Raw genomic sequence first — 14110 nt, forward strand, 5'->3', positions numbered from 1 at the left:
TTTTCTTTTCTTTTCTTTTCTTTTCTTTTCTTTTCTTTTCTTTTCTTTTCTTTTCTTTTCTTTTCTTTTCTTTTCTTTTTTTTGATGTAGTAGCATAATAGCAGTAATGTTTTTTTTCCGACTGGCCGTGTGTGTGTGTACGATCACTGGTTAAAACTGTTTTGATGTGATGATGTGGTTTAGCCATAAGGGTTAGAGGGTTTTGTTTTTTTAAAAAAATGTTGTTTGAAAATTGGGTTTTGTGTTTACATATGAAGAAAAAACAAGGCTGGGAGATTTTTTTTAAGTGCCTCAGCCATGGACTTGGAATCTGTGGGATTTCTATGAGATAAATGTGTCTTTGTGTTTATTTGCATCCTGCCACAGTTCTGCTCTGTTATACTTGTTTTATTTTCGCACCATCTTTCATCACCCCGCAGTACTCCTCACACTCTGCCTTGCTGTAGAACTTGTTGCCGTTGGCCTGGCAGAAGCCGCTTTTGTAGGCCACACACAGACCAGCGGTGGAGTCAAAAACCCAGATGGGAGGCTTCCCTGTGCAGGGCTGAGCATCCATAGGCAGACGGCACACAGCTGAAATGACAAAAGAGATACACACAATATAATATAGGTAATATTCATTCGTGGTGTGCCACAAGAGTCTCAAGTAGAACATGAATTGCACTTTGTAAAACAGTTGCAGTCCCTTTCTCTGTGGCTGTTATAAGGAGCCTCATTGAAAACAAACACAGTAGCTTCTCATAGAAAATAAGTGTTCTTCCGTTTACGCGTCATTTGGAAACCCCAGCTGAATCCATAATTAAATGTTGGACCAAACCCCCCAAAACCTGAATTTGCACGTGTGTTGCACGGACATCTATGCACATTAGCAAATGTCATGTTGTGTTTGTTTTTTCTTACCTTCGGTGCGGCAACTCTGCAAACAGTCCCTTTCATTTTCAAAGTTGTTCTGATTGCCCAAACATCCTCCATACTTGAAGAGCTCGCAGTTCATTGAAGAGGAGTTGTAGTAGTAACGCACGTGGATCCCAAAACACGGTCCTGTGTCTGGTGCTGCTTTACAGGCCTCTGTGGGAACAGCGAGGGAATATACATATGCATAAGAAAATATACAACATCAGAATCAGAACTTGATCATTAGCATAAGCTGATATCCTACCAGTGCCATTGAACATAGCTGTATCATCACCAGAGCCCTCCACATCTGGAGCCAAAGAAGGCACTGCATTTCTCCTCACACGCTGTTTAACACAGACACACAGAGATACAAAAATGACTCAACCACAAATAATCTGCATTATACCGATAAAATGATCTCCTATAATGTAACGTCTCACATGGATTATATGATGGCCTTGTAATTCATTTATGATGAATTCTACCATAAAACTCAAACTCCTGAGTACAAAGGACAACAGATGTTCTTTCATGCATTTTAAAGGAAATACAATTAAAGCATATGCATAAAATATTCAATGTTAAATAGATTGTAATACCCGAGGCTCAGGCTGAGCTGTGGCTGTTGCCACCTCCTCTCCAGGAACACAGTCACCTGCAGATCAAGTGAAGTAGTGTCATTTGTTCATATATAGCCTAAAATGTCGTGTTAAGATGTTATGAATAACAGTTCCATTCTTCAAGTTTATGTGTTTATGTTTTTTATTTTATTGTGTGTGTGTGTGTGTGTGTGTGTGTGTGTGTGTGTGTGTGTGTGTGTGTGTGTGTGTGTGTGTGTGTGTGTGTGTGAGCCTGGATTTTCATGTCTTTTGTAAAGAGGTTGAACATACGCAAGGAAAGAACCCATGAAGATAGAGTGTAGATCTGGGCTGATTTCTTTAAAATGTAAGAACTAGAGTACTGATCTCGGAGGAAGACTGTACACTTATCACTCCATTTTAGAAGAGTGTTAGCGTGTGTGATAATCTGTCTATGTGTGTGTCTGTATGTGTGGGCTGTACCTTTGTTCTCTTTAATGATAATATTGGCATCACTCATTCCCTGGTCTTTAACCAGTCTTTTAAAGTCATCCAGGACAGTGTTTCTCACAGTCATGGTTCGACCTGAAGAACACAATCATTTGGAAAATAAAAACCTTAAAATGGCATTAAGACTTCAGGACTTCACCTGATAGTCACTATAACAACAATCAAGTGTATACTTAAGGACTGTCAAATGAATCCATTTTGGTTTACATTTTTAGGAAGCGTTTACTCACTGTAAAGCTTAACTGAGGTGGTCTTATTGCCTGATAACTTCTGCTTGCTCATTATTACTATGGCGTACTCATTGTAGTTTGTGTGAACCACGTATGCATCCACGTCTGCCCCCCACTCTGTGAGAGGGAGAGTACAGGGAGAGTCATAATATCGAAAAATCCGCTGTACAAAAGCTCACGTACAGCATTATTTAAACAGATTAAAGACATACTTGCAACATGATAGAAGAATCGTCCTGGTGTGGTGGTCAGCTCATAATCCTCGATCCTCTCCATACATGTTCCTCGTCTTAACACACACACACACACACACACACACACACACACACACACACACACACACACACACAAAGAGGGGGGTTTAGAATATACTGGAGTTAAAAGCGGTTAATGTGTAGAGAGACTCATTTGAGGAAACATGTTTAATACATCAGTGAGCAGATCGCATTAATGTTACAGCTGCTACTGGTATTTTACAGCTTGATAGCTTCTTTTACAGCAGATTCTCAGAATTTGGTAGCTTTCACAAATAAAATTCATCCAGCAAAATTAAGTATTATGTTTGTTTTTTTGCCAGATTTCTCTTAAATTTTGGTTAATCCAGTTTCCCTCAATATGTCTGCTAGAATGTTTAGAATGAGTACATTAGCAAAAACAAACAACAAAAAACATTTTTTGTAAAAACCCACCCAGCTTAAAGGGAACACAATAGTGGACAGTGTGTTTTGCTGTCAGAAATACATGCTTGCTGTACATTACTGTTTGTGTCCGCACACCCATACATTTTCTACTAACCTCAGTGAAGTTCGAGTCACCTTGAGTTTGCCTTCATTATCACCTCTCTGAAGTACCAGTTTTCCGATGGCTGCACCTGACTTATAACGTTGCATATAAGGACATGTGGATGCAATGGCAATATCATGCCATGTTCCCAAATACTGTCAGGAGAGGTAAACAAAAGGAAGATTTTCACAAATTGATATAAAACTCACAGACTGCTTAACCAAACATCTGGTGTAAAAATAAAAATGTTACAAATATAGATTATTAAAAAAGTATATAGTTAAATGTTGTTTTAATGCTGGGTTTAAAGCAAAAAGTCAACTTTAATTAAACTATTTTAAGTTTGTTTTAAAAATACAAGTTTGGAGAGGTCCTTGTGTTCTACATCTAAAGGAAACGTTTACTTTGGACCTTCTCAGTCCTGAGAATACAAGTGATTTGAAGCAGTCATTTGACTGGATCATAAAGGATGTTTTGCAATGAGAAATAGATAAATATTACCTTAGGCTTGCTCTGTCATAGTTATCTATGTGCACTCAATGGATTCATACCCGACCTTTGCACTGTGCAACTAACAGCTCTAGTTTCCATTATAAAAGCCCTCAGCATATAATCCTCATATTTTTAGGTTGAGATTAAGGCTTAAAGAAATTTTCAGTAAACACTAAAAGAAATAAAATGTTAGAATTTAAATACACAGGAAAAGGGCATACCAGCATCTCCTGCTTTTAACTTTTTGCATTTAACACTTCTCAGAATTATGCAATATGCACAATGTTAAAGAATATTAACCAGAGTGCAGAACTCGAGCACTTACCTGGGTTAAATCAAAGTTTTCCTGTGTGGGGTAAAGCGGGTCTGTGAGTACAGGGAGCCCCTCGAGGCTCCAGGTCCATCCCAGGACCAGCAGAGTAATCACAGTCGCTGCTTTCTGCATCTCACCAGCTTGTCTGTCCACGCGTTGGTAACAATGTCCCCTAAGTATGAAACATCAAAACAGCCCCCTCTCACCTCTTGATTAGGAGACAGTGCATTGAACTGCTATGGGCTATGTTTGCCGGGCCCCCCTCATGTACCCAGCCCCCCCACAGCTGAGTAAAAAACAAACAAGTAAAAGAGCAAAGTTCAGATTTTGTGTATCTCACCTGACCACTGCAATGCAAACAAATCAATACTTGTCATGATTGGAGGGACTAATGAGTAACAATAGCATACTAGTTCAGCCTAATGTGTATAAGTTATAGAAGTTATCTTTTCTGAACTACAGAGCCCACAATGCTTTGGGCGCATATACAAAAAGTTACGTATCTTGGCGAGTGAGCTGCCGTCTACAGCTCCACCCTTGTAATACCTAAATAACTATTGGTAGCTCAAGCTTGCACTTTGTACCAGTGGATGTACAGACCAGGACCCCAGCTCAAGATCACACTGGAACCTGAAAAATGTTATAATATTATTCACAGACAGGTTAGAGAGCAAAGAGGACCAGATGTGACTGGATAGTAGGTTAGCCAGAATCACATTTCTGAGGGCTTGGATTGGACTGATGTATGATTCCAGACATGTGTAAATTGTAACATTATAAAGTTACTAAATTGTAACTTTATAATGTGAAACCATGATGTTGGAGTAAATTTACACGGTATCCACATGCATGCACGATTCTGTTTCAGCTCTCTCCCTCCATGTCCCGTTGGGGAGCCCATTTTGAAAATGATTCCTTGGGGCAGTGAAACATACAGGAAACATTTGTACATGAGATATTTTATTACACTTGCCATATGTTTGGTGCTTTTTTTTTTCTCAAATAGCATGGTCGCTTTATTTGAAATAATATTGGCAATAAAATATTATCTTTAAATAAATATTTGTCACATCTCTTAAACTTGCACATCCAAATGCATATGATAAATAATTGTAGAAAGTATTAGCACACCATGCCATATATAGCAGGTGGTGCAGCTTTAAAAGGGCCTTAAAAGTTAAAGTCCTTTTTTTGTATTTAAACTTGTTTCACACATTAAAAAACAATTTGCATTTTGGACTATGATGCAGTATGATATAAGAACTTGAAATTCCTTTATGTAGTCTGATAATCCAAATTAATTTAGATAAACTTTAGATTTGCAAAGTGCTTATACACATCAAAATGAAATTTTGACACAGAAAGTATTTCATGTATAAAAGTAGACCATTGTCGTGTAGTATTCACTGTGGGAGCCTGGCACGATCAAAACAGTCTAAATAAATATACTGGTTTTCTTGTGATGATCGTATCCTTCAGGTTTTACACTTGATCCTGTAGCAAATATATATTTATTAAAACGCTCAAATTTGACAGAAACACAACATCCTTATTGCATTTTTTTTTTACATTTACATATTTTTATTTATGTCAACAGTTAACAAGAGAGTGGAGGCAAAGTTGAGTGGGTGATTTGTGACAGATGGATAGCAGCAAGAGTAAAAGGAAGGTTTAAACGCTGGTAGTCATACCTGGTATGATGTTTGGTTTGGAGACAGTGGCACTGACAAAAAGACCTCGAGGTCTGCCAGCTCGAGGTTGAGCTCAAGGTGGTAGAGCTGAAGATGCTCAGGTTTTTATTGGGATTGACCAGAATAGAAAGGATTAGAAACGTGTACCACAGAGGGACAGCTCAGGTAGAGCAGTTCAGAAATAAAGTTAGAGTGGTAAGGCTGAGACGGTTTAGATATAAGCAAAGGAAGTATAGTGGATATACTTGGCAAAGGATGTTGAACGTGTAGCTGCCAGGCAGGAGTGAAAGAGGAGATCCATGGATATAGTGAAGGAGGACATGCAGAGGATTTATCTGACAGAGGAGGATGGTAAGGATAGGGTCAGATGGTAACAGTGAACTCTTCTTGGGGATGTGTCGTACGTGGAACCGCGTTTCTATTTAACCCTTTGGGAACAATAACCTGAAATAATGACATACAAGGTATTAAAATGCATTAAAGACTCATCACTTTAACATAGTTATAAATCTTGGGTTTTACAGTGTTATATGTTAGTGTGTTAGTGTGAAGCATGCACCTGAGTAGGTGTCTCTGTCATCTTTTCACCTGGAACACACTCACCTGTAAAGGCAGAAGGATTAGAGTTGATGACTTTCTAAAATGCAGTTAGTAATAGAAAACACTAAACATGCAAAACACAACCATGAAGATAATATTCAATAACAGGAGGGAAAAATCAATAACAGTAAGGGTGTCAAACATGGCTATCCCAGCAGGCAAATCTGTTCTGCTTGAAGGGGGGGGGGGGGCACGATGACTATATTACAACAAATCAGAGGGTTTGCTCAGGTTGAACAGCATGTAAAGATGATTTGGACATGTGCAGAGGATAGTGAATATACTGGGCAAAAAATGTTAAAGATGGAGATGACGAGTGTAAGACATATCATCAATAGTTCTCAGGGAGAGTGTGCACCTTTGTCCTGATTCATGATGACAGCATCGTCTCTCATTCCATGCTCTCTGACCACTGTTTTAAAGTGATCCAGCACAGCGGGGCCTGCTTCCACAGTCCGACCTGAAGAGGACAGATTTTCTTTAGTGTTTTATAACACTGACTGTTCATACTCTGTTAAATACCGGAAGGAAACAAAAAGGCAGTGTTAGAATCAGCACATTTAAAGTTCCTAAAATCTCTGTGAGAACAACAAATTTCTATGTTTTTATAATTTTATATTGAAAAACATTAAATAGTTCCAAATTAAAAGGCTAAATGTGAGATCTCATGATTTGAACAAGATTACAGTCAGATATAGAGACAATTAGATTTTATACAGTAGCCTCAGAAGCTTTGCAAGTTTTACCTGCTTTAAGTACACTAGATTAGGTGTTGGGAATATGAAGTCTATTATTAGCTTACTCATAATTAATATTGATTGATAAATTAAAGTACCTGACCCTTGTTTTATTTCGGACACAAAGAAATGCACTGCTAAAAAAAAATCAACACAGATATCTTGATAAATCAAAGGTAAAATGGCTGATGATCCAACAGTGGTCACTCACTGTAAAGTTTGGCTATGGTGGTTTTATTTCCTGATGGTTTCTCTGTGCTCAGCAGAAGCATCACAGCATACTCATCATAGGTGGTATGAACCACAAAGGCATCAACGTCGGCCCCGAGCCCTGTAGAAAATAAAGTGTTAACGCATCAGGTTTTCTGAGTATTATTTTAGCATCATGAGAATGTTTTTATTGTACACATGTCACAGGAAGGATGTACTATATATGCAGGAAAGCAGAAAACATACTTGCAGTGTGGTAGAAGAATCGCCCTGGAGTGTCCGTCAAACTGTAATCTGTTGAAGTCTCCGTACACAAGCTGTTCCTATATGCAGACACAAACACATGAAAGGTTATATTGAGTGTAGCATACTCATCCACTGCATGAGAAACAGCATGTGGGTGAATCTGACCTGAAAGCAGTGGCTGTCATGGTGAAGTTCTCCTCAGATGCAACATGTTTCAGCTCAAGTGCAACAATGACAGGGTTTCCCCTCTTACGCTGCATATAATGAGGGCAGGTAGACACCACTGCCACCTCATACCACTTTCCCATAAACTGCGAGGAACACGCCATAACATAAAACAGAACAGATACTAATATTATAAAATGGACCAGTCAAAACAAAACAGAACAGCTTAAAAATGTCGTGAGCGCAGTTTTGAATTCTGTCAAGGAGTGTGCAGATGTGAGGGAGTAAAGTTTAGGTATTGCATAAGAGAAGGACCTGGCACCCAGATGAACACTGCAGGAAGTTTAAGTTTGGAGGAGATCAGTGAAATATGCAGGGCAGAGCCTGTGAAGAACTTCAAATGTTAATAGTCATGTTTTTAGGGTGAATTCATGGCAGTACAGGGAGCCAGTGTACTGTGGATGAATCAGCAGGGGTGTGACATGTTTAGCTGACTTCTGGATAAGCTGATGTTTCTCAGGAATTTGTGCCAAGATTGCTGAAGTCAAGGCGTGGTGCAACAAGACTCATAATTACTGTACATTAAAACATGTGGATTGAGGTGCAGCAATAAAAACAACCTCAGATATTATTGAATGAAAAGAAGTGATAAACTTTGTTGTTGGGTGGGGTGGGAAATAACTAAAGAAATTTCATTTTTTAGTATTTTATCCACTCACCTGCTCCAGATCAAAGTTCTCCTGGGTCAGGGTAAGATTTTTTGGCTCCACAGGAGATACCTGGAAGGTCACGAGGGCCCACCCCATTACCAGCACAGACACAGGCCTGACCGCTCCCTGCATTTTGTTAGCCTGCCTGTCCAACCTGTCTCTTTCTGTCACCTCCCAGAAACTTTTGTCTGCTGCCTTTCTGGGTCAAACGGACACCCTGCGTATGTGGCTTTTGTGAATCCCCTCTCAAAACACGACCAAAAGAAGCAAGAAAAGACACAACTTAACGCGCAAAGTTCTGACGATCAGTGTGTCTGTGCACAGAGGTGTGTGCATGTCACTGTGTGTCCTTTGGTCCAAATAATCAGAAATGAATTGCTGGACTTCAGAGTTTGAAGCTAAAACAAACAACTGATCAATATACGTTAGTAATTAACAGATTGTGGGGAAATGTAGCATTAGTATCAGCTACAGAGACTTTTTGATGTTACCACAGACAGAAGTGTCCCTTCAACATACAGCTCATTTAATCTCATTTCTCATGGTATCATGATATCTGCATCATAAACTGTATGTCACATACTGGTGTGTATGTGCCACCTGGTGTTCACTGAGGGAAAAAACTTCCTTTCAGTGACCTTTAGACCACTTGTTTTGTGCCACAAATGCAGTAGAAACTGTAGATAATCTACTCAGAGATTTATTTATTATGTCCAGGCTGAATATTTATTTAATTATGTCAACAGTGTGAAAGAGCACAGCTGATATGGCTCAGGGCAGTCGATGAAGCAGCCAACTTTTATTTACATTTGTCTTTTCAGTGTGAACCTTTATGCAAGAGAAAGTGTTTGTGCATATGCAGGTAAAATTTCTTATTTCAAGGAAAATGCAGCTGATCAGAAATATATTTATTGATATATGATGACTGTATCGCCAATATTATAGCTGGTAGAGGTAACTGTCAGGCGATGAACATATAGATCACAGTAAAACACAGAATTACATACTAATATATTTTACATGTAACCATAATAAGACAAAAAAACCCACCCTCAAATTAGATTAATAAAAGTCTGGAGGTCAATGTTTCTTTAACTATGTGAACTGTGAAAATAATGGAAAACACTTCATAATCAAGGTTGATCTATAGGATAAATGTAATCAGCAATATCTGCTTCTTGTGCCATTTGCAGTCAGCATCATGTTTGCTGAAGTTTTTTTTAATAATAGTTTATAATACATAAATGCTGTCAGAAACTGGACACAGACACACAGCTGGAACAGCACGAAGAACACGTGATGCCACCCTCATCTCAGGCACAGCAGGGAACCTAGAAGGGGGAACAGAAAGGATTTTATACTAGCTGGACAGAAATCATTCGCACACGCAGATTTAAAATAACCACCTGTGCTTTTTTATATATATTTTTCTTTAAAAAAAGAAAAAAAAAAAAGAAATTGCCTTACCTAACGCCCAGACCCTGATGGCGGGCAATTTTCTGTTCACCAGAAAACATACAGACCAAAATTATGACAATTTTTCTTCAACATGCGCGCAGATGTGTATATACTATGTGTATATATGGAGGCGTGTTCCCCCTTGCTTCACCTGCTGGAGGTGGAATCAGAATAGACTCTCTTGGTAAACCGCGAGACAAGGCAAAGGTTTTAAACTTCTGTACGACTTCAGGCCTGACGCTCAGAGTGCGAGCTGCAGACAAGTACAGAAACACACATGTGGTGTATAGAAGACAGAATTGCAGTGGCCTGCATGTTCAGACGCATCTGTGAGCGTGTCTCACCATAAAGTGCCACCTGTGTGTACTCTCTGTTGAAAACCTTGTGCTTAAGGACCATGGCGTAGTCAGTGTAGTTTGTTTCCACCACAGTGATGTCCTTCACCATGTTATGGCCTGAGAGAAATCGTGACACAGAAGCGAGACTTTAGCACCCCAGCTAATTGAACATTTAAAAGCAAATTGATAGGCAGATTAAATAAATGAATAAATAGACCAATACATTAAATCTGGATGAAACAGAATTGCCTGCACTAAACCCAAATGGGATGTATATGATTTTTCTATTAGGCATGTATAGGTTACTTAAAATGCAAAAAGCTAAAAACAAAAAACAAAAACAAAAAGAAAAAAACATGAACGTAAAAACCCCCCAATTGCATTTGGTAGAAGATAAAATTAATTTACAAGATATTTAATTTTTGTATTGACTTACTGGATGTTAATGAATCTTAATTCGATTAAGATTTAATGCTAAATTATTAAATTTAATAATGTACATTTTGTTATTTAGACAGCAGACCTATATAAATAATAAAAAATACTTAAGTGTCGCATGAAAACTTAAACCTACTTAAAATATTCTCAAAATTTTAATGAAAATTTTATACATTATTGAACAATTTACATTCAATTACATTAAATGTTCATTACAATACAATTCTAACATAATCATAATTATACCACTGTAAAAATTATGCATTTTAAATTACTACATTTAATAATATACATTTTGTTATTTAGACAGCATGCTATATAAACAATAAAAAATAAAATACTTACATGTCACATGAAAACCGTAACTGTAAAAAATAATAAAAGTAAAAAAGAAAAATCCCCCAAATATATTTGGGTGTGTATTCTGCTCTTATTTCCTGTTCTCAGTCTTATGTCATTACTTTGTCACATGTGCCTGGACTGCACAGCTTCATCCTTGTGATCACGGTGGTTTTTTTGCTCATGACATGTTGCTGATCCTGAATGTCAACTCATGCTGTGAGCACCAGTCAAGTTTTTATTCTATGATAGAAAAAGTCAGTTGTCTTTAGAAAAAGACTCACGTGCACTGAAGTAGGTGAACTGTCCAGGTACACTCGCCCTCTCATACTGGTACTTTTTGATTACACAACCAAAGGATCTGAAAAAGGCAAAGAAAAATGAGTGTTTATCCACAAGTGTCACTTTCTTACTCCTCTCTGTTTAACTCTTTTCCTTGACTAGCACACATATGATAGCTTTGATGTTATTAATTCAATAAAGCCCAATATGTATTATTGTTGTATGCAAGTTTGCCACTCAACAGCCATCTTAAATAACTGTGAGAGCATATTGTGTAAATTACAAAGGTTACTGGAGCACATAAAGGGCATGGACACAATAACAAGTCAAATTTAATTAAAAGATCTTAAAAAGTGTCCTGACTTTGCCCCATAATAGAGTTTAAAAAAGCTCTGCCACCGTCTTTTCTCACACAGACTGAGCGGCATGTCCCTGCGTGTCCACATATGTCAACAGTGATCAAATGTGTCACCCCTGCAAAAACAGACTCACGTTGCCTCCCACATTGTGAGATTAGCATTGCCGTTTGGCAGCGGCGTGATGGTGCCCATGGAGGCCTTAATTATTCTTCGGAATGGGACGAAACGCGGAGAGTCATAGGCGACCCCCACGCGATACCATTTTCCTGCAAACTAAACACACACAAAACAAACAAAAACAGGACACAGTTTATTGGAACTTCTGAGCAGTCATGCACAGGCTACATGTGACCTGTCTGTCACAGTCCCAGACGCACTGGGTGACATAAACCAAATGGTTAAATGCACGTGCATTTAACCATTTGGTTAAATGGTTAAATGCAGAGCTCTTTATTTAAATAAAGAGGAAGAAGTATTTCCCTGAAACAATGAGGTTCTGTATTTTAAGGCACAAATAATGTGTTGGGAGTATTTTTAGTCGGGTAATTGGTGCACTAAGTATTTAAGGAAGCAAGGTGGGGTATGTGGGATTGACTCAAAATAAACTACAGTGCTTGTGTTGATCGGAATGAAAGAGCACATCTTGAAGTGAAATGGTGTGGCTCACATATTTATTTTATCATAGGCTGTAATGTGTACCCTGTTGCAAGCACTTGTGTAAAGCAGGGCATCCTTACCTATCTCAAATGTTCGATGTACATCAAAACCGATGAGCTACTTTCATTTTTCCTCATGTAAAACGGTGTTTACTTGACTTAATGTCAATGATTATAATTATATTGGGAAAGTGTTAACTTTTACTCTTATATAACAGACAATAGCCTACATTTAAAAAAAAATCCTGGCGGGGAAAATAAAATCAGCACTACTTTGTGTCAAATAAACATTTTACTTTTAAAATAAAGAATAAAACGTTAAAAGGCTTACAGGCATAATATGGCTAAGAAGAAGTAAGTGTGGGACAATCCCACTTCATAGCCAGTCAAACACATTTCTTGTGGCACATATGCCAAAGAAAGTTAACCTCACACAGTCCATCAAACCAGCAAAAGATTTACTTGTGCATTAATCTTGTTTATTGTAAGGTAGCAACTCATCGCAAACTGTGCGCACACATAAAACCACCAGCAGACAGTAGGTGGCGTCATGTAACAAACAAAGAACAGCTGTTCTCCTTTTAAAGAAACCCCGTTCTTAACAAACCGAATAAACGTGGTTTGACATTAAAAAAAATATATAAAAAGAAAAAAGCTTAAAAACCAAACACCCTCCATCCTACCTTCTGCAGGCTAAAATCTTTCTGCGGCTTCACATTTGCATGTACCATCATCATGCACAGCATCACCATGGCAACAGTCATCGTCATGGCTGAGGAAGAGAAGCGGCGAGGTGAGCGGGTGTCTGACCGGAGCCAAAAGTGAACTGTGCAGCCAAAGAGAGGTACAGAGTGGCAAAGCCTGGGGTGATGTTTACTTTTCCCCCCCTGCTGATCCACCCACCTGGTTGTCAGCCAATCATCGCCAAGGTTCAAGGAACAGTAGCCAAGTGTTGGAAATGTGCAAGTCTGAAAACAGCCACGGACTTAAACGCTTTATAGGTTCAGCTTGTGGTTTACCAGAATCAGCTGCGATTCATGAGCTGTCCTCAAAAGCAAAGACTTCACATGATTTCACAACTCCCTGTCCCGCACTGAAAGACACATGAGGAAAAACAAGTCGAGAGACCAGTAACCTGTTTCTCAGCTCTGATGGTTCATTTTTCCATGGAGTACCGCTGTGTTGGCTGCTGCCTCCAGCTTAACTGATATTCGCATTTAAAAGGACAAGTTTGCGCAACAGCAGGGTCAGTCATAAATATCACGCATGTCCCTACAAGAAAGCTGTTCATACCTTTCTGTTAGAGGAGTTTCTCAGATTTTGAAACACCTTCACCAGCCGGCTTGTGGAATTTGGGTCTTAAGATGTCCTTAGGAAATAGGAACAGAAAGCAGTCTCTCCCAAAGAGCCTCTGCTTTAGAGATTTACTGGTGTCACCTTGTTTTTCCATATATCTTTGAAAAACAGAGGTTAACAAAAACAAACAAATTTCAACAGCTAAAATAACATGGAAAATGGAGAGTATGAGTTGTGGATTTAAATGTTAAATGTAGGACACAATTACACCAGATGTGTTTGTGGTGCACGCTCAACAGGTGACAGGTCACGTCTAAAAAGATTTGTCCTGGGTCTAAATTAGTGCACGTTTCCTGTGCAAATCTGAGGCAGAGTCATAAACTATCTTAAAAACAAACAAACAAAACAAAACAAAATTCAGCAAAATCTGCAGGGACCAAGACATTCATTTGAATCAGCATTGTGAAGCTTTAGTAAACAAGGTGCACCTCTCTAGAAAATATCAACATGTACAAGTTTTTGCAGTGCTTTGATGAATACATGCATGTGGAAAAGAAATAATATTTTGCTTAAAATCTCTCTTTGAAATCAGTTTAATAGTTTATTACATTAAAGTTACCTTCACATTCCTTTTTTAGGACACACCTTGATCTAAAATGACCTGCTTAGCCCGATATTTGGTACAGCCATTAAGAGGAGCCTGTCTCACTATCAGAATTCAAACTCGACAGTCTGCATCATCATCAGAAAAAAAAAAGTGTCATTGCAATCAGAGTCCAGTG

The 14110-nt window shown here is 38.5% G+C and overlaps 3 protein-coding genes across 4 annotated transcripts in view; all 3 read right to left on the minus strand.

Annotated features, from left to right (window-relative positions):
* Window positions 1-4030, minus strand: part of ambp (alpha-1-microglobulin/bikunin precursor) — a 5067-nt gene extending 1037 nt beyond the window's left edge. Inside the window, exons 1-9 of the mRNA XM_005938802.2 lie at window positions 3816-4030; window positions 3011-3153; window positions 2428-2504; window positions 2216-2332; window positions 1959-2060; window positions 1497-1552; window positions 1160-1241; window positions 901-1068; window positions 400-573 (exon numbers count right to left, since the gene is read on the minus strand). Of these exons, the coding sequence (XP_005938864.1) occupies window positions 400-573; window positions 901-1068; window positions 1160-1241; window positions 1497-1552; window positions 1959-2060; window positions 2216-2332; window positions 2428-2504; window positions 3011-3153; window positions 3816-3935 (1039 nt within the window). The 5' untranslated portion in view covers window positions 3936-4030. The remainder of the gene's footprint in view (window positions 1-399; window positions 574-900; window positions 1069-1159; window positions 1242-1496; window positions 1553-1958; window positions 2061-2215; window positions 2333-2427; window positions 2505-3010; window positions 3154-3815) is intronic.
* Window positions 4031-5360: 1330 nt separating this feature from the next.
* LOC102310184 (protein AMBP) lies at window positions 5361-8898 on the minus strand. 2 transcript variants are annotated; one of them, XM_005938803.2, is made up of 7 exons: window positions 8172-8898; window positions 7453-7598; window positions 7288-7364; window positions 7043-7162; window positions 6453-6554; window positions 6054-6097; window positions 5361-5938 (listed from the first exon to the last, which is right to left on the minus strand). In XM_005938803.2, the coding sequence occupies exons 1-7, from the start codon at window positions 8292-8294 to the stop codon at window positions 5858-5860; spliced, it is 693 nt and encodes a 230-aa protein (XP_005938865.1). In that variant the 5' UTR covers window positions 8295-8898; the 3' UTR covers window positions 5361-5857. The 2 variants fall into 2 exon arrangements, with proteins under 2 accessions (XP_005938865.1, XP_005938866.1); XM_005938804.2 differs by lacking the exon at window positions 6054-6097.
* Window positions 8899-9049: 151 nt separating this feature from the next.
* On the minus strand, window positions 9050-12892 carry ptgdsa (prostaglandin D2 synthase a). The gene is made up of 7 exons (XM_005938801.2): window positions 12716-12892; window positions 11510-11649; window positions 11020-11096; window positions 9965-10075; window positions 9772-9873; window positions 9630-9661; window positions 9050-9493 (listed from the first exon to the last, which is right to left on the minus strand). The coding sequence occupies exons 1-6, from the start codon at window positions 12800-12802 to the stop codon at window positions 9630-9632; spliced, it is 549 nt and encodes a 182-aa protein (XP_005938863.1). The 5' UTR covers window positions 12803-12892; the 3' UTR covers window positions 9050-9493.
* Window positions 12893-14110: the final 1218 nt, after the last annotated feature.

This window comes from Haplochromis burtoni, unplaced genomic scaffold (genome assembly GCF_018398535.1).
Source record: "Haplochromis burtoni strain Fernald_Lab_line unplaced genomic scaffold, NCSU_Asbu1 Contig_118, whole genome shotgun sequence".
Taxonomy (NCBI): Eukaryota; Metazoa; Chordata; class Actinopteri; order Cichliformes; family Cichlidae; genus Haplochromis; species Haplochromis burtoni.